The sequence below is a fragment of the Zalophus californianus genome, chromosome 17, assembly GCF_009762305.2.
Source record: "Zalophus californianus isolate mZalCal1 chromosome 17, mZalCal1.pri.v2, whole genome shotgun sequence".
Lineage (NCBI taxonomy): Eukaryota > Metazoa > Chordata > Mammalia > Carnivora > Otariidae > Zalophus > Zalophus californianus.
Genome location: NC_045611.1, coordinates 52,613,007 through 52,629,158, shown reverse-complemented (window position 1 = coordinate 52,629,158; position 16,152 = coordinate 52,613,007). Strand labels below are relative to the sequence as shown.

General features: G+C 51.9%; 2 protein-coding genes across 4 annotated transcripts in view; both read left to right on the top strand.

Moving 5' to 3' along the window:
- The window catches only part of PLEKHA4 (pleckstrin homology domain containing A4), a 20,914-nt gene extending 17,045 nt beyond the window's left edge, over positions 1 to 3,869 (top strand). For both annotated transcript variants that reach the window (XM_027619324.2, XM_027619323.2), the window contains 4 exons: positions 1,497 to 1,658; positions 2,556 to 2,614; positions 3,023 to 3,135; positions 3,442 to 3,869. In XM_027619324.2, coding sequence (XP_027475125.1) covers positions 1,497 to 1,658; positions 2,556 to 2,614; positions 3,023 to 3,135; positions 3,442 to 3,701 — 594 coding nt within the window. In that variant the 3' untranslated portion in view covers positions 3,702 to 3,869. The remainder of the gene's footprint in view (positions 1 to 1,496; positions 1,659 to 2,555; positions 2,615 to 3,022; positions 3,136 to 3,441) is intronic.
- Positions 3,853 to 16,152, top strand: part of HSD17B14 (hydroxysteroid 17-beta dehydrogenase 14) — a 16,877-nt gene continuing 4,577 nt past the window's right edge. Inside the window, exons 1-6 of one of the 2 annotated variants that reach the window (XM_027619333.2) lie at positions 3,853 to 3,990; positions 4,189 to 4,391; positions 4,887 to 4,925; positions 5,194 to 5,276; positions 5,781 to 5,847; positions 9,159 to 9,250. In XM_027619333.2, the coding sequence (XP_027475134.2) occupies positions 4,304 to 4,391; positions 4,887 to 4,925; positions 5,194 to 5,276; positions 5,781 to 5,847; positions 9,159 to 9,250 (369 nt within the window). In that variant the 5' untranslated portion in view covers positions 3,853 to 3,990; positions 4,189 to 4,303. Of the gene's footprint in view, positions 3,995 to 4,188; positions 4,392 to 4,886; positions 4,926 to 5,193; positions 5,277 to 5,780; positions 5,848 to 9,158; positions 9,251 to 16,152 lie in introns of both variants that reach the window. The other variant, XM_027619334.2, reaches the window with a different exon arrangement.

Here is a 16,152-nt window from a genome sequence, read left to right as displayed (position 1 = left end):
GAGCTTTGGCTCAGGTCATGATCTCGGGGTCCTGGGATGGAGCTCCTGTTTCCTGGAGTAATCAAAGCCAGCAGGCTGTAAATGGCTACAATTATCTGCCTGCTTGGGCTGTGTCTAAAACAAGTGGGTGTGTGAACCTTGGAATTTGGTGATGGCGGCTTGGGGCCAATGGTCTGGCCCGCTGGGAAGAAAAAATATAGGGTCAATATACAGGGGCCATCATTTTTACAGCAGGTGGACCTGTGACTCACGATTGCCCAGGTCAGAGCCAACCAGAGTCAACTGCAGTGTTTGGCCCTATACCAGGCAGTTGATCCCAAGCCGGCTCCCTAAAATCTTCTAGTTAGAGGCTGCAGCTGAGGGTTCTCTTCCCTCTGGTTTTGTTTGTTGAGACAACAAATGGACTGTCTTCGGGTTGTAGGCTAGAAGTCCAAAATCATGCTCCTTCGGAAGGCACCCGGGAAGGGTCGGTTCCCCGGCATCTGATAGTCCCTTGACTGGTGACAAGAGAACTCCAGGTGTCCCCTGGCATTCTTGCTGTATGCGTTTGTGTCCACATGGCCCCTGTTTCCCAAAGGATGACACATGTCTGTGGCAGGAAAGATCTGTCAGCCTGGCCTGATTCCTGCCTGAATGACAACCCTTCCTGATTTCATCCCCAGTCTGTCCCCTTCAGTTCAGGCTGGTGGCATTTCTGCTGAGCTGATTTCCTGTATCCACACGTCACATGTCTAATCTCTCAGCAAACGGGTGCCCAGCCACACCCTTGGGATTCTCTCCAGAGTTCTGGTTTCATTTTAGTGGGGTTTTTTTCTTCCTCTTCTTTGATTTATCTCTGTCCTCTTGCATTTTAAGTTCTTAAGGCTAGAGGTTCATGATGGAGGTGTCAGCGGGACTGTGCTCCCTCTGAAGGTGCTGGGGAAGGATCTGTTTCAGGCCTCCATCCTAGCTTCTGGAAGGTCCTTACCTGTGGCCGCCCACTCCACTTATCACATGGCGTTATGGTGTTGTCCCTGCTGTGCCATCCGTCTGGTTTCGGGAGCAAGAGAGAGCTCACAAAGCCCTCTCAAAGGCCGACCCAAATGGATCCTCTTGACAATTTAGTGAATGCATCTCATTCCTCCTGCATTTGTGTCTAAGCTGGCTCAGAGTTGTTTTTCATCACAAGGAACCCAGAGTTGACAACCCGGCTCCTAATTTACCAGTGTGAGGAAGCTGGGCATGTCCAGGACGCGTGGGTGTTTGTTAGGCTGTGGCTTTGGATTCGAACAGGGCAACTGATGGAAATGAGGCCAGGGAGGCAGGTAGGGCCTCAAACACCTTTGTCCTGAGGGTGCTTGGAGGCATGGGAGGATGGCCTCAGCTCTGGCTGCAGAAAGATCCTTCTGAGTCTAGTGATGAACTTACTGGAAAGTGCGACACTGGAGGCCGAGTTTCAGGGCAGAGAGAAAGAGGAAGCCCAGGTTGGGGTGTCAAGGTGTTTCTCATCTCCCCAGGCCCCCCTCGCCCGGCCTCGGATGAGTGCTCAGGAGCAGATGGAGAGAATACGCAGAAACCAGGAGTTTGGACGGCCTCTCCCTCGCCCGGCCTCACCCCGGCTTCTCACTCTGGGGGGGACGCTGTCCCCAGCCAGACGCCAGCCTGACACAGAACCGAGGGTGAAGGGAACAGAGGGTGCAAGGTGGGGCGGTGGGGTGGTAGTGGATCCTCTGCTCCTAGTGTGAGCCTCAGTTTCCCTCTCTGTAAAATGGGGATTTCCCTCCCTCTTTACTCAGAGCTGGGTTTCCAGGTTCACCCCAAAGTGTACCTATGCTGGTGGCTCCCCTTGTGGGGTGGGGGTTGGGGAGGCAGAGACCTCTTCACTTCACCAATGCTTTTCCCTCAGGATGGGGGTCACAGGTTTGGACTGTGGGCCCTGCTTTTTTTTTTTTTTTTTTTTAGTTACTATGTATTATCAAAGGGGGGGGGATGAGAAAATGAGCAAGTAAGGAAATGATTATTTTCATACCGTCGCAATGGAGAGAGCCTTCCAGATATGAAGATAAGGGTCTCTCGGCCGATGGTTTCATCTGAGACTTTCCTAGGGAGTAATTAGACAAGTCATAGGTGGGGTGATTTTACAGCCAGGATTATTTTTGTAATCAGGAGGCATCTCAGTCAGCTGAACACCAAATGTTTATCTCTCTGTCTAGTTAGTATTAGGGGGACGAGCAGTTCAGCTAATTCCTTATGAGCCAAAAATTGTGAATTTGGAGGACCTCTTCCTGGTCTTGTCATAGGTAAATAAGGGGGTGACCATCTGTCAGTCCTGTGGAGGTCATAGGAAGGAAGAGAGGTTCTGTGGTAAGCCATTTCCCAGAATGCAAAAGGATGTGTGTTGGGGGGTGGGGGCAGATTTTCTTAACTCTTGCTGTTTTCCAGGAATGCATGTAAAGTTAAACATTGTCTCTGGGGCAATTTAATTCCCTTTCTGAGCCCCCTTCATTTCACCCTCAAAACGAGAACGTGGGCACTTCCAGGTGAGGAGGAATTTTAAGGCCCCAATTCCTTTGCAGCCTGTCCAGGGACACTCAGGAGCCCCCAAATGGCTCAGAAGCTCTGGATCCTGGAGCAGGTAAAGAACTGGAGAGTGGGGCAAGAAGCAGGACATCAATTTCCAAAGGGAAGGCATTATTATTGCTGTCTTTTGAGTATAAAGTACAGACCGCAGAACCTTCTAGAGATGTTTGACTTCCTGGGGCATCAGAAAGCACCTAGATCTGCATGAGAACTGCAGTTACCCAAACTGCAGAACTGGGTCGATATCAAACTCCGCTCCTGCGTCTGGAAAGCGGGTGAAAGTTAGGGAGGACTGGACTACAAATCCCACAACACGCGCAGGCCTCAGAGGGCCACACCCTGTTTAAAATCCTTTAGGGAATGGCCTAAGGGCTACAACTCCCAGAAGGACGCGTGGGGCACTGCAGTACTGGCTAATTGTCGACGTCCCCCAAATCTCTCTCTCTCTCTTTTTCTTTTTTAGTCCGAGGAATACCACCCCTTATTTGCCGACAGCCGAAGGGCACCGGGAGAGAGTCCTCAGCCTCTCTCAGGCTCTGGCCACTGAGGCATCGCAGTGGCACAGAATGATGACAGGTGAGGAGGGGCTGGGGACCTTGGACTCCTGGGTTTTGGGGAAGAGGGACCCAGAGCCTGGAATCCTTGGTTCTGATCGGGAGGGTTCTGGGAGCTGCTGGGATCCTATGTCCGGATGGGGAGAGTGCCGTAGAGGGTTTTAGGGAGTTCCAGATCCCAGGCAGGAGGGGACAGGGGTTCAAGACTCTCGGATCTGGGGGTGGGGGTGGGGGGCCAGGCCTGTGGGTCTGAGGCAGGAGGGGACTGGGGGTCCGGACTCCTGTGTCCCAAAGTTTGCCATTCTCACTGTCCACTCGTGCCGTCCAGGTGGAAACTTGGACTCCCGAGGAGACCCTCTTCCCCCTGCGCCACCGCCTCCGTCAGATACCACCCCCCAGGTGACCTCGCCCCCAAGATCTCCAGTGGCTAATTCCGGCTCCGCCGGGTTCTCCCGCCGGGGTAGTGGGCGCGACGCAGGCCCCGCCTCCTGGGAGCCCACGTGGGAATCCGGGACCGCCCCTCCCGCCATGACCCAAGAGGAGGGGGCGTGGCCTCTGCGAGTCACGCTGCTGCAGTCCAGCTTCTGACCCGCCCGAGCGCCGCAGCCAGTGGGAGCGTGGGGGCGTGGCCCGGAGGAACCGCCCCGCGATCTGGAGCCACTCGGGGCGCCTGGGGGCGTGGTCTGGTCCTCCCGTTGGCTTGGGGAGGGAGACGTTTCTATGGCCAAAGTTTGGTTTTGCCAACACTTGTACAAATTCGGATTAAAACTTTGAACTTTTAGTCAATAGCTTTCTCTCTGTCTGGGGTTGTGACGCTGGGGTCTCTTCGGGACAGAGCTGAAGTCGTGGACTCCTGTGTCCTGAGGGTCTGGAACCTGTAGGTCTGGAAACGGAGGGAGCTGGGGCCTGGATTCCTGGGTCTGAGGGAGGAAGGGGCTGGACGCCGTAAATCCTGGGTTTGAGGAAGGAGGGGATCGGGGGGTGGGAGTTGGGGGCCCGGACTCCTGGGTCTGAGGGAGGAGGGAGCCGAGGCCAAACTTCCAGGCTTCTGGCCTTCCTGGCGACGCCCCCCTAGGGCCGGGCTTCCAGGATCCAGCCCCTATTTAATGGTTCGGCTCCCCGGCCTCACCTGACTTTGGGAGTGGAAGGAAGCACAGAGCGAGTGACAGGGAGAGACAGACAGAAGCAGAATGGCGACGGGAACGCGCTATGCCGGGAAGGTGGTGGTTGTGACAGGGGGCGGGCGCGGCATCGGAGCCGGGATCGTGAGAGCCTTCGGTGAGTAGGGGTCTGGCTGCTCGGGAATAATGGAGACTCTCTAGGAGAAGAGGGACCCTGGGAACTAGTGGGTGTGGGATCTTCAGTACTGGAGCCAAGATTCTTATTAAAACCCAACTTGCGATGCTAATGAAAGGGAAGGCAGTATCAGCCTGGGGCCTGAGCTTTTGGCGGGTCTCCAAAAATGGTTACTCCCTTTCTCTGGGTCTCAGTTATTGTATCTACAAAGTGGGTGGTTGGGGAATGGCACTTGCAGGTTTAGGGTTTATTCCGGAACCCAGGGATGGGGGGCTCAGGAACCCCAGAAGGCACCTGGAGTGGCCAACGAGAGTATGTGTCAAGTTTTCTGCCCTTCGATCTAGAGGATCATCATGAGACTCTGGGGTCACGAAGGGAACGTTTGGGAAGATGGGCCCCCACTGCAGGAGGCCACAAGAGGGCAGCAGAGGCCTTTGCCAAGGTCTGTGCTGGGGTAACCTGTTCTTCCATTCCCAGTGCAAAGCGGCGCCCAAGTAGTTATCTGTGACAAAGATGGTGAGTGCGTGTCTCTCAGTCCTCACCCCCAACCACTCCTCCCTCAGACCCAGGAGTCCAGCCCCCAGCCCCTCCTCCCGCAGACCCAGGGGTCCAGGCCCCCAGCCCCTCCTCCCTCAGACCCAGGGGTCCAGCCCCCAGCCCCTCCTCCCGCAGACCCAGGGGTCCAGGCCCCCAGCCCCTCCTCCCTCAGACCCAGGGGTCCAGGCCCCAGCCCCTCCTCCCTCAGACCCAGGGGTCCAGGCCCCCAGCCTTTCTTTCCCTGCAGAGTCTAGGGGTCGGGCCCTGGAGCAGGCACTTGCTGGAACTCTCTTTATCCTCTGTGATGTGACTCAGGAGGAAGATGTGAGGGTGAGTTATTCTTGTCCCTGCCTGGTCCCAAAGGTTTAGGCTCAGCCTCATTTCCAGGCTTTCCCCCCTGGCCAGGTTCCGGGTCTCCTGGGAAGGTTCTCCTTTCTCTCTCACTACTTCAGGGCTCTTGTCACACCTGTCACAGAGATTGGAACAAAAAAGTCCCTCACAGTGGATCTCCTTCTGGAAGAGTTTCCGTCTCTTGTCTCTGGGTTCCTAGCCCTTCCCTTCAGTCAGTGTTTCTCTGATGTGCGCCCCCCACCCCGACCCTGACCCCGGGTCTCTGCAGTGTGAATACAACCAGCCCTTTGGGCTCTGGCCCCCCTGGCTTCCTGTCTCCTCTTCTCCTCCCATGCTTGGTGATTTGGGGGAGTCCCCACTTCCCGTAGTTCTTGTCCCCTCGGTTGTGATCCAGTTTCCCCCTCCCCACATTGCTTGTGGGAGTCCAGGCTCCTCAAGGCTGGGTGCCCGCACTGCCCGCTTACAAGGCATCTTTGTCCTCAGACCCTCATTTCTGAGACTGTCTGCCGTTTTGGCCGCCTGGATTGTGTGGTCAACAACGCTGGCTACCGTGAGTTGTGAGGCCCACAGGCCCTTCTCCACTGCTGTCAACCTACCTCCTGGCTTCCTCCCCCCACCTCAGTTTCCCCTTTGTCTTCCCCATCCCCTTCTCTGTCCCCTTGGACGGGACGGTAGAGCTAAGGAATGCCCCTGCTCCTGGGCTTAAGTCCTGGCTCCGTTCCATCCCCGCCGGGTGCCCTCAGGCCCGTGCCCTCCCCTCTCTGTGCTTCAGTTCCTAGATGTCTAGAATGGGAATGATGATAATGATCATCATCATTACAGAGTTGTTGTGAGTATTGAATAAGGTAAATTACTCAGGCTAATAATTACCAGAACTGTCTTGGGAAAACAGCTTCCAGAAGTCTTGTGATCTCAATTTGCTTATCCATGAAGTGACGTGGATGGCCCTTCTCTTTGCTGATGACTATGAAGATATCCTCATGCATGAGGTTTATAGGTCTTAGTGTGGTATCTTTGAAGGGAAAATGCCATCAGCTCAGTTACTACCCTTCCTAAGAATCTCTCATGCTGGTAAACCAGGACGCGGAGGGGTGAACTGTCTGTACTGAGATCACACAGCAAGGCTGTGCTAAGAGAGACACCCCCCACTACTACCCCGCCCCCCATTTATTGGCTGGGCAACTTTAAGCAAGGGGCTCACCCTCTCTGGGCTGAATTTTCCTCCGTATATTGTTGTAAGGATCAAAGAGATGGCAAATACTAGTTCATTCTTTCTGTGTTCTTTGTACATTCAAGAGGTATTTACTGAGCACCTACTATGTCCCAAGCTCTTTCCTGGGGACTGGGCAATGAGCAGTGAACGAAAGAGACAAAAACATTCTCGTCTTCTTGGGATTCACATGCTCAAGTAAGGAAATAGACAAGGATACAGTTAAGCCTCCCCGTTGGTGGTTTCCCTATTCGTGAAATCACCAACTCAAACACAAAATAGCCTCCATACTCACTGCTTTCCAGGTGTTTGACGGTTTGCAAGGAGGGAAAGTGGTAAGAAAAATCCCCAGTTACCTGAAGCACTTGTTCCCAGTGGAGGTCAAACAGGATGTGGCTCTGCCCTGGAGCCCACTGGATGGATTAGCATCCCAACTCTAGCCTCCAGCTAATGGCTTAACACCTCTGAGACTTGTCTCCTTGTTTGGAAAACAAATTAGGAATTGTTTTGAGGGTTTAAGACTCGAATCTGATATGCAGATTGCTAGAGTATGTGTCTATACATGTCTAGAGGCAGACCTGTAGTGTCTTCGTCTATTTGGGCTGCTAGAACAGAAATGCCACAGGCGGGGCGGGTTCAAGCAACAAATGTTTATCTCTCACAGTTTTGGAGGCTGGGAAGTCAAGGTCAAGGTGCCAGCAGATTCGTGTCTGGTGAGGGCCGAAAGGACAAAGGGATCTCTGAGGTCTCTTTTCTAAGTGCAGTAATCCCATCCATGAGGGGTCCATTCTCGCAACTTAAAAACCCCCTCCCATAGACCTCACCTCCAAATGCCATTACACTGAAGGTTAGGATTTCAACATATGAATTTGGGGGTGTGGGGACACATTTAGTTCATAACATTTACACATTACTGTCTCATAGGTACCTATTTCCCCTGGGAGCAATGGATGACTATTCATTAATTCAGTATTCACTGAAATTTTGTAGACCATAACTGCCTTGAATAATAGAATCGACTGTATATACTAGCATGTTTGGTGGTGATAAAGGCTGTGAAGAAAAATAAAATCAGGGCACCCGGCTGGCTCAGTCAGTGGAGGCTGCGACTCTTTGAACTCGGGGTCGTGAGTTCGAGCCCCACATTGAGCATAGAGCTTACTTAAAAAAAAAAAAAAAAAAAAAAAAGCTGTTTAGGGTCTAGAAAATGGCAGGGGCTGTTTTCAACAGAGGGTCCAGGACGGATTCTCTGAAGATGTTTGAGCAGATCCCTGAAGGAAGCCAGGCCACAAGCCCTGGGTCCCTGGGGAAGAACAATCCAAGAGTCCCTCAACTTTCTGGCCGCCATCTTGTTTTCTTTCTCCTATTGTCTCCTAAAGCCTTTGGAGCGTTCAGGGTACATTCCTCCAACCTGCCTGTCTTTTCTCCTTGTTCTTATTCCCCTATCTTTCCAGCTCCTTTTCTTCTGAACATTGATTTTTCTGTCCCTCTAGCCATTACCCCTCCCCTCCCACCAATTCCTCCTATTTATTTTACAAATATATTATGGGACTAAGTGTCAGGCACAAATACTGACTCATTGAAAAAAAATTCTTTTAAGATTTTATTTATTTTTTAAATTTAAATTCAATTAGACAACATATAGTATAAGATTTTCTTTTTCTTTTTCTTTTTTTTTAAAGATTTTATTTATTTATTTGAGAGAGAGTGAGAGAGAGAGAGAGCACATGAGAGGGGGGAGGGTCAGAGGGAGAAGCAGACTCCCCGCTGAGCAGGGAGCCCGATGCAGGACTCGATCCCAGGACTCCAGGATCATGACCTGAGCCGAAGGCAGTCGCTTAACCAACTGAGCCACCCAGGCGTCCAGATTTTATTTTTCTTTATTTATTTTTAAAGATTTTATTTATTCATTTGAGACACAGAGATACAGAGAAAGAGAGAGCGTGAGCAGGGGGAGAGGCAGAGGGAGGGGGAGAAGCAGGCTCCCCGCTGAGCCAGGAGCCCGATGTGGGTCTTGATCCCAGGACCCTGGGATCATGACCTGAGCCAAAGGCAGACCCTTAACCAGCTGAGCCACCCAGGCGCCCCTAAGATTTTATTTTTAAGTAATCTCCACATCCAACGTGGGGGCTCAAAGTCAAACCCCGAGATCAAGAGCCAAGAGCTGTCTTGCTCCACCGACCCAGACAGCCAGGTGCTCTGACTTGGGAAATTTCCCTTTTTTTTTTTAAAGTAGGCTCCATGCCCAGCATAGGGCTTGAACTCACAACCCTGAGATCAAGACCTGAGATCAAGTGTCTGATGCTCTACCGACTGGGCCACTCAGGCACCCCCAGATTTGGGAAACTTCTAAGCCCAAGAGCAAAGAGTCATCCCCCTTCTGTAGATAGAGAGACTGAGGCACAGAGAGGCAAAGTGACTTGCCCAGAGTCACACAGCCAGGAAATGGCAGGGGCCCATATTGGAACCCAAGCCTTCTGGCCTGAGACGGCTTTTTAATTCACTGTTATGCAACCCCCCTTCCTTCTCCCGATCCCTTACCCTCTTGTCTGCCCCCCCAACTCGGTGCCCCCTGCCCCCATATCCCTATTTCTTCCCTGTTCTCTGTATCACTCCCTCATTCTCTCTGCCTCTCTGTCCCCCACCCTTAGATCCACCTCCACAGTGGCCCGAGGAGACCTCTGCCCAGGGCTTCAGGCAGCTGCTGGAGCTGAACCTGCTGGGGACATACACTGTGACCAAGGTGAGGACTGCAGCCCCAGCTGCCAGGCCAGGGGGCCTCCTGACGATGAGATTGTCAGACCCACTTTTTCTCAGAGCAGAATGTTTCCTCTGCCTCCATTTGATCTTACTCCAAAAGGACTCCATTCTTTGTAGCAAGTAGGTGGGAGCAAATCCCTACATCCAGCCAAAGCTAACTGTGTGGCTACCTGGCCCAGTCCCCTTAGGGACCTTCCAGAACCTTCCAGAGTGGTGTGCTGGTTGTGTTGGGGGATGTTAGGAACAGGGGGGAAAGGGTTGAGGCAGGGAGTCAGTGATAGGCAGTTACAGCTTTTCCACCCTGTGAATCACTATGGGGAACAAAGAAGTTCTTTTTTTTTTTTAAGATTTTATTTATTTGACAGAGAGAGACACAGCGAGAGAGGGAACAGAAGCAGGGGGAGTGGGAGAGGGAGAAGCAGGCTTCCAGCTGAGCAGGGAGCCTGATGCGGGGCTTGATCCCAGGACCTGGGATCATGACCTGAGCTGAAGGCAGATGCTTAACGACTGAGCCACCCAGGCACCCCTAGAAAACTTTTTTTTTTTTTTAAGTAGGCTCCATGCCCAGCGTGGAGCCCAACGTGAGGCTTGAACTCACGACCCTGAGATCGAGACCTGAGATCTTGATCAAGAGTCGGATGCTGAACTGACTGAGCCACCCAGGCACCCCTATAAAACTTTTTTATTTTGACATTTTGCAGGCATACAGAAAAGTAGACAGATTGTGGGCCAAATTCCACATACCCATCACCCAGCAACCATTATCAACATTCTGTCATTCTTCCTGTGGACCCCTCAATTTTTTCTTTTCTTCCCTTTTCTTTTCTTTCCTTTTCTTTCTCTTTCTTTCTTTCTTTTTGCTGGGGTATTTTATTTTTAAAAAAGATTTGTTTATTTATTTTAGAGGGTGGGGGAAGGGCAGAAGGAGAGGGAGAGAAGCAGACTCCCCGCTGAGTGCGGAACCTCACAAGGAGCTCGATCTTACGACCCTGAGATCATGACCCGAGCCAAAAATCAAGGGTCTGATGCTCAACCAACTGAGCTACCCAGGCGCCCCTTTTGCTGGAGTATTTTAAAGCAAATCTCAGACATACTTTACATATAAGTAATTTAGTATGTGTTTTTAGCAGATGAGATTTTGTTTTGTTTGGGTTTGTTTGTTTTTGTTTTTGTTTTTAGATTATTTATGTGCTTTTTGAGACAGAGTGGAGGTGGTCAGAAGGCTTCTCTGAGAGGTGACATTTAAGTCAAGGATATGTGTGGGGCAGAGTGGTCCAGCAGAGGACAGCCTGTGCAAAGGCCCTGGGGTGGGGACTGCTCCAAGTGTAGGAGGAACAGCAAGAGGCCAGTGTGACTGACGCAGGGCAAGGGGGAGAGGGCGGGAGGTGAGAGCAGAAAGGGGACGAAAGGGCCTAGGTCATATCTGGATTTGTCAACCACGGAGAGGACTTTGCTTTGGCGCTTGAGCCTGGAGCCAACGGTGAGCTGCTGTAAGTGGGAACTGGTGCCCTCCGGCGGCCGCGTGGGGAACAGGCGGGGGCGAGGGCTGAGGCAAATGGCCCAGAGTGGTCCAAGCAGGAGGTGATTTGAATCCGACCGGGTCGGTGGCTGTGGATTTGGTGGGAATTGTTCCGATTCCGGATCCATTTTGAAAGTAGAATTGTCAGGATTTCCTTGTAGACTAGACGTGGGGGGTGGACTCGAGAAAGAAAGGAGTGGGGGTTTTGGCTTCTTTGTCCCCCACCCCTACCGCCAGCAACTGGCCGCAGGACTGAGTTGCCATCCGTTGCCACGGGGAAGCCTGGGGAGGAGCCGGTGGACTGGCAGAACTTTTGAGGGGGTGTGGGGGTGTGGTGCCCTGCCCACGTCCACTTGGGATTCTTGAGTCTGGGGTGAGGGGAGAGAGAGGCCTGGAGTCATCACTTGGGAGCTCACCAGCCTGAGGCTGGAGTAGGTCTGAAAAACCAGGGTTTCAACAGTCTGCTAAGTGCCGCCTCCCACCTTAAAAGGGGCGCCTGGGTGGCTCAGTTGGTTGAGCATCGGACTCTTGATTTTTGGCTCAGATCATGATCTCAGGTCATGATCTCAGGGTCGTAAGGTCGAGCCCCTTGTGAGGCTCCGCGCTCAGCGGGGAGTCTGCTTCTCTCCCTCGCCTTCTGCCCTTCCCCCACCCTCTAAAATAAATGAACCAGCAAATCTTTAAAAAAAAAATAAAATACCCCAGCAAATTGCAGCGTAGACAGAGAAGGTAAATTGCAGTGTAGACAGAGAAGGGAGGAACCCCAGGAGTGGGCGGGGCGGGGGGGTGGTCACTAGTGTGAGGAAGATCAGGCGCTGTTTTTGAGGTCTCACCTGAGATCCAGGTGAAAGGTTTCTGGGCAGCTGGGTGCTCTTGCTCAACCTGTGAATCCTCACTCCTACCCCTCACTTGTGTTCACCTCTGTTGGCACCTCCACACAATAAGATATATACCACAGCCCATAAAGGGGATATATATGTAATTATATATTATATATGTAATTATATATATAATCTCTCAGTGCCCAGCACTTACTTTTTATTTTTTTAAAAAGATTTTATTTATTTATTTGACATAGAGAGAGAAAGCGCAAGCAGGGGGAGCAGCAGGGGGAGTGGAAGAGGGAGAAGCAGGCTTCCCGCTGAGCAGGGAGCCGGAAGCGGGGCTCGATCCCAGGACCCTGGGACCATGACCTGAGCCGGAGGCAGCCGCTTCACCGACTGAGCCACCCAGGCGCCCCAGTGCCCACCATTTAAAAAGACAGAGATTTCTCATACGCAAACAGATCTCTGGTTTCTCTTGAAAGGTTGGCAAGCTGGACCCATGGGGCAGAACAACAGTCTGCTAAATGTGGCATGACTCTCCATTATACCCCAGTCCCCACCTCTGCTGATGGGGCTACCTGACTCCATTAGGTGTGAATGGCTGGTACGGAAGCCTCATGTAGGAGTAAAGGTCCGACGAGACAGGCCTGCCTAAGCTCTCTGCCGCCTCCTACCTGCAACATGGCAAGTTACTCAATCTCTCTGCACCTGGGTTTTCTCCGGTGAAAAACGAGGCTGATCATGGCATCTGATTCACTGGATTGTTCCTGAGAATTGAATGAGGGTAAAATACCACGAAGCCCTTAGAACAGGCCTGGCACAGAGTTTACTGTCTGCACATTTTTATTACTTATCGTGAACATTGCCCCATTCTGTTTCCTATGGCCAATCTACCTAACTCAGGTTGAGCTCACCGACATAAACGTTGAGGAAATGAAGCCTGGCAGAAGTAGAACGGAAAAGGTGAGGTTTGAGCTGAACCCTGAGTGGGAGGAAAGGAATTGGAGAATAGGCCACAGGGTGTATCATTTACCAAAAAAGAGTGTGCAAAGGTCCTGGGGGCAGTAACCACCCAGGTGTGTTTTAAGAACAAGAGACACTCATCTCCCATGTCCACCTCCAGCTTAGCAATTAGAAGCATTTTATTAAATTGTTCTATCCATTGCCTCCTGCCATCCCTTACCGAGACATCCTCTGATTTCATCAAGTAGGAACTTCATAAATACTACCAATGGCTTTGAATGTTTACTTATAATTATTGATATAATTTAAGACTCACAAAATCTTGTCAGAATAGTACAGAGAACTCCTGTATACCCAGACTCCTCATTGTTAATATTTTATTTTTATTAGTATTTGTTTGCTTTATTTTTCTGCCTCTCGGTTTGAGGGCAAATTGCAGGCATGATGTCCATTCACCCCTCCGTACTTTGGAGAATATTTCCTAAAAATGAGAACATTCTCTCATATAGTCACAGTAAGGTTAACATTGATACCATGGTCTTGGGTAATCTAGAGACCTTCTTATTCAGATTATTAGAATTTTTTTTAAAGATTTTATTTATTTATTTGACAGAGAGAGACACAGCGAGAGAGGGAACACAAGCAGGGGGAGTGGGAGAGGGAGAAGCAGGCTTCCCGCTGAGCAGGGAGCCTGAGGATGGGGGGGCTCCATCCCAGGACCCTGGGATCATGACCTGAGCCGAAGGCAGACACCCAACCGACTGAGCCACCCAGGCGCCCCAGGATTTTATTTTTAAGTAATTTCCACACCCAACGTGGGGCTTAAACGCATGACTCCGAGATCAAGAGTAATATGCCTCAGGGACAGGGTGGGCTTCCCGGAGGAAGTGAACAATGAACAGCATTGACTAGGGAGTGGGCTGAGGTGGGGTGAAGGGGGGAGGAGAGCCAGACCTATAAGAGTCCAAGGGGGTCCTTGATGTGGCTACACGTAAGGTTCAAGTGTTCCTGGCAGAGGGAACAGTCCGTGCAAAGGCCAGGCCACCAGAAAGCTGGGCACTATGGAGGGGCTGAGTTGAGAGAGCCAAGGGGCTGGTGCAAGAAGGGGTTGGGGGAGCAGACCATATGGGGACCCAAGGGCCATGCTGAGGTGTCTGGTCTATCTCAAGAGCAATAGGGAGCCATGGAAGGCATTTGAGCAAGGAAGTGATGAGATGCCATTAATACTAACGAATTGTGGGCGCCTGGGGGGCTCAGTTGGTTGAGCATCTGACTCTTGGTTTGGGCTCAGGTCATGATCTCATGGTCATGAGGTTGAGGCCCCTGTCAGGCTCTGCACTAGGCATGGAGTCGGCTTGGGGTTCTTTTTCCCCCTCCCCCCGCTCACACATGCGTACACTCCCACTCTCTCTCTCAAAATAAATAAAATCTTAAAAAAAAAAAAATACTGGGCGCCTGGGTGGCTCAGTTGTTAAGCGTCTGCCTCCGGCTCAGGTCATGATCCCAGGGTCCTGGGATCGAGCCCCGCATCGGGCTCCCTGCTCAGTTGGAAGCTTCTCCCTCTCCCACTCTCCCTGCTTGTCTGTCTCTCTCTGTTAAAACAATAAATAAAATCTTTAAAAAAAAAATACTAACAGGGGGTGCCTGGGTGGCTCAGTCGTTAAGCGGCTGCCTTCGGCTCAGGTCAGGATCCCGGGGTCCTGGGATCGAGCCCCGCATCGGGCTCCCTGCTCCGCGGGAAGCCTGCTTCTCCCTCTCCCACTCCCCCTGCTTGTATTCCCTCTCTCGCTGTGTCTCTCTCTGTCAAATAAATAAATAAAATCTTTTTAAAAAAATACTAACAGATCATTAATGTTAAGAGATCACTCTAGGGGCGCCTGCCTGGCTCAGTCGGTAGAGCACCCGACCCTTGATCTCAGGGTTCATGAGTTCGAGCCCCGCGTTGTGGGTAGAGATTACCTTAAAAAAAAAAAAGAAAATCTCTCTGGCTCTTGCCTGCAGAACAAGTCAGAAGACAAAGTGTGGGAGTGGGAAAACCAGTATTAAGAGACAGTAGCATTTGTGCAAGTAAAAAGAGGTGGCCTTCAAGGCCTCACATGGTCTGGCCCCGGTTCCTCGTCTGACCTCACCTCCCACCACAGTGACTTTGTTGTGCCAAACACACCAGCTCTGTCCTGCCTCAGGGCCTTTGTACGTACTGTTCCTTCTGCCTGGCCCAGGCCTCTCTAAGACATCCCCACAGTTCCTACCTGAGTTTGCAGCTGCACCCAGCCCAACACTCCCATTCCCCTCATCTTACTCTACTTCTTGTTCCCTATCCCTGACCACACTCTAGCACATTCCATTATGCACTTTTATTTGTTTATTGCTGCTTCCCCCCCCCCCCCCCCCAGACCTTGGGCTCCATGAGGGCAGAAATCTCTGTCTTGTTTCCTGTGGTATCCCTGGCAATTTACCACAGTACCTGGCACATACTAGGTGCTTGGTTAATGTTTGTCAAATGAATGAATGAGGGGGAGAGAACTGTAGAGATTCAAGAGATCCTTAGAAGGCACAATGGCCCAGGGCTTGGTGATGGATCGGATGAGGAACTTGGGGAGAGGGAGGCTCTAGAAGGCTCTCAGGTCTCTGGCTTGAGAGCTGGGTGTGAGTGGACCCCATGTCTGAGGCTGGAAATCTGGGAGAAAGGCAGATTCCAGGAGGGACAATGGAATGAGTTTTGCACTGGAGATATAGAGCTGGAGGTGCCCAAAGGTGGCAGGGGAGGAGCTCCAGAAGGTGGTTCTAAGGGAGATTTATGATATGCTGATGGGAAACCAGCCACGCAGGGGCTCCCCTGGCAGAGCTCAGAGAGAAGCAGACCCCGGAACCCCAACATTTAGGAGAAATGGAGTCAGGCCAGAGCGAGGCTGCAGGCTCTCCTGGTCGGTCAGGTGTCCAAGGGGAGGGAGGGAGAGGGGTGAGAAGGACGGGCCAATAAGATTCCAGTGCATCCTCGATGTGGCTGCACAGAGGTGCTAGGTGACCTTGGAGGCGGTGGGGGCCCATGGGCCAAGGACTGTGTGGGAGGGTTGAGAAGGGTCCATAGGGAGTGTGGGACAAATATTTATTCAGTGCTAGCTGTATGCCAAGTGCTAGGACAAGGGTGGCGAATGACCCACATTGTGCGGGCCCCTAGGGACATCAGGTTCACAGGCTGGGGGTGGGGAGGGAGTTAAACAGCCGGGCAGGGAGTGAGAAGCTCTAGGAAAGAAATAGGCAGGGGCCGGGCCTGGGGGAGGGGATGGGCAAGGCCAGGGCTGAGGGAGGGAGGGTTTCAAGGCCAACGAGAGGGAGGAGAGAAAGGAATGGGGTGGGGGGAGTCAGGTCCCTGGGGAGAGGTTGGAGGATTCGAATCCCCCCCCCAGTGCCCACATAATCATGTCACTCATGCTCGTGTTATCTTCAAGTTCTTAAGACTTAGAGTTGTCAGAAATTCTTTTTTTGGTTGTGCGTTTTGGTCTCTGACTGCCACTGTGGTGTGCAAATACCAGCCCTGACAGTTGTCACATGACCCTCAGAGCATCGGTCACCTGCTCC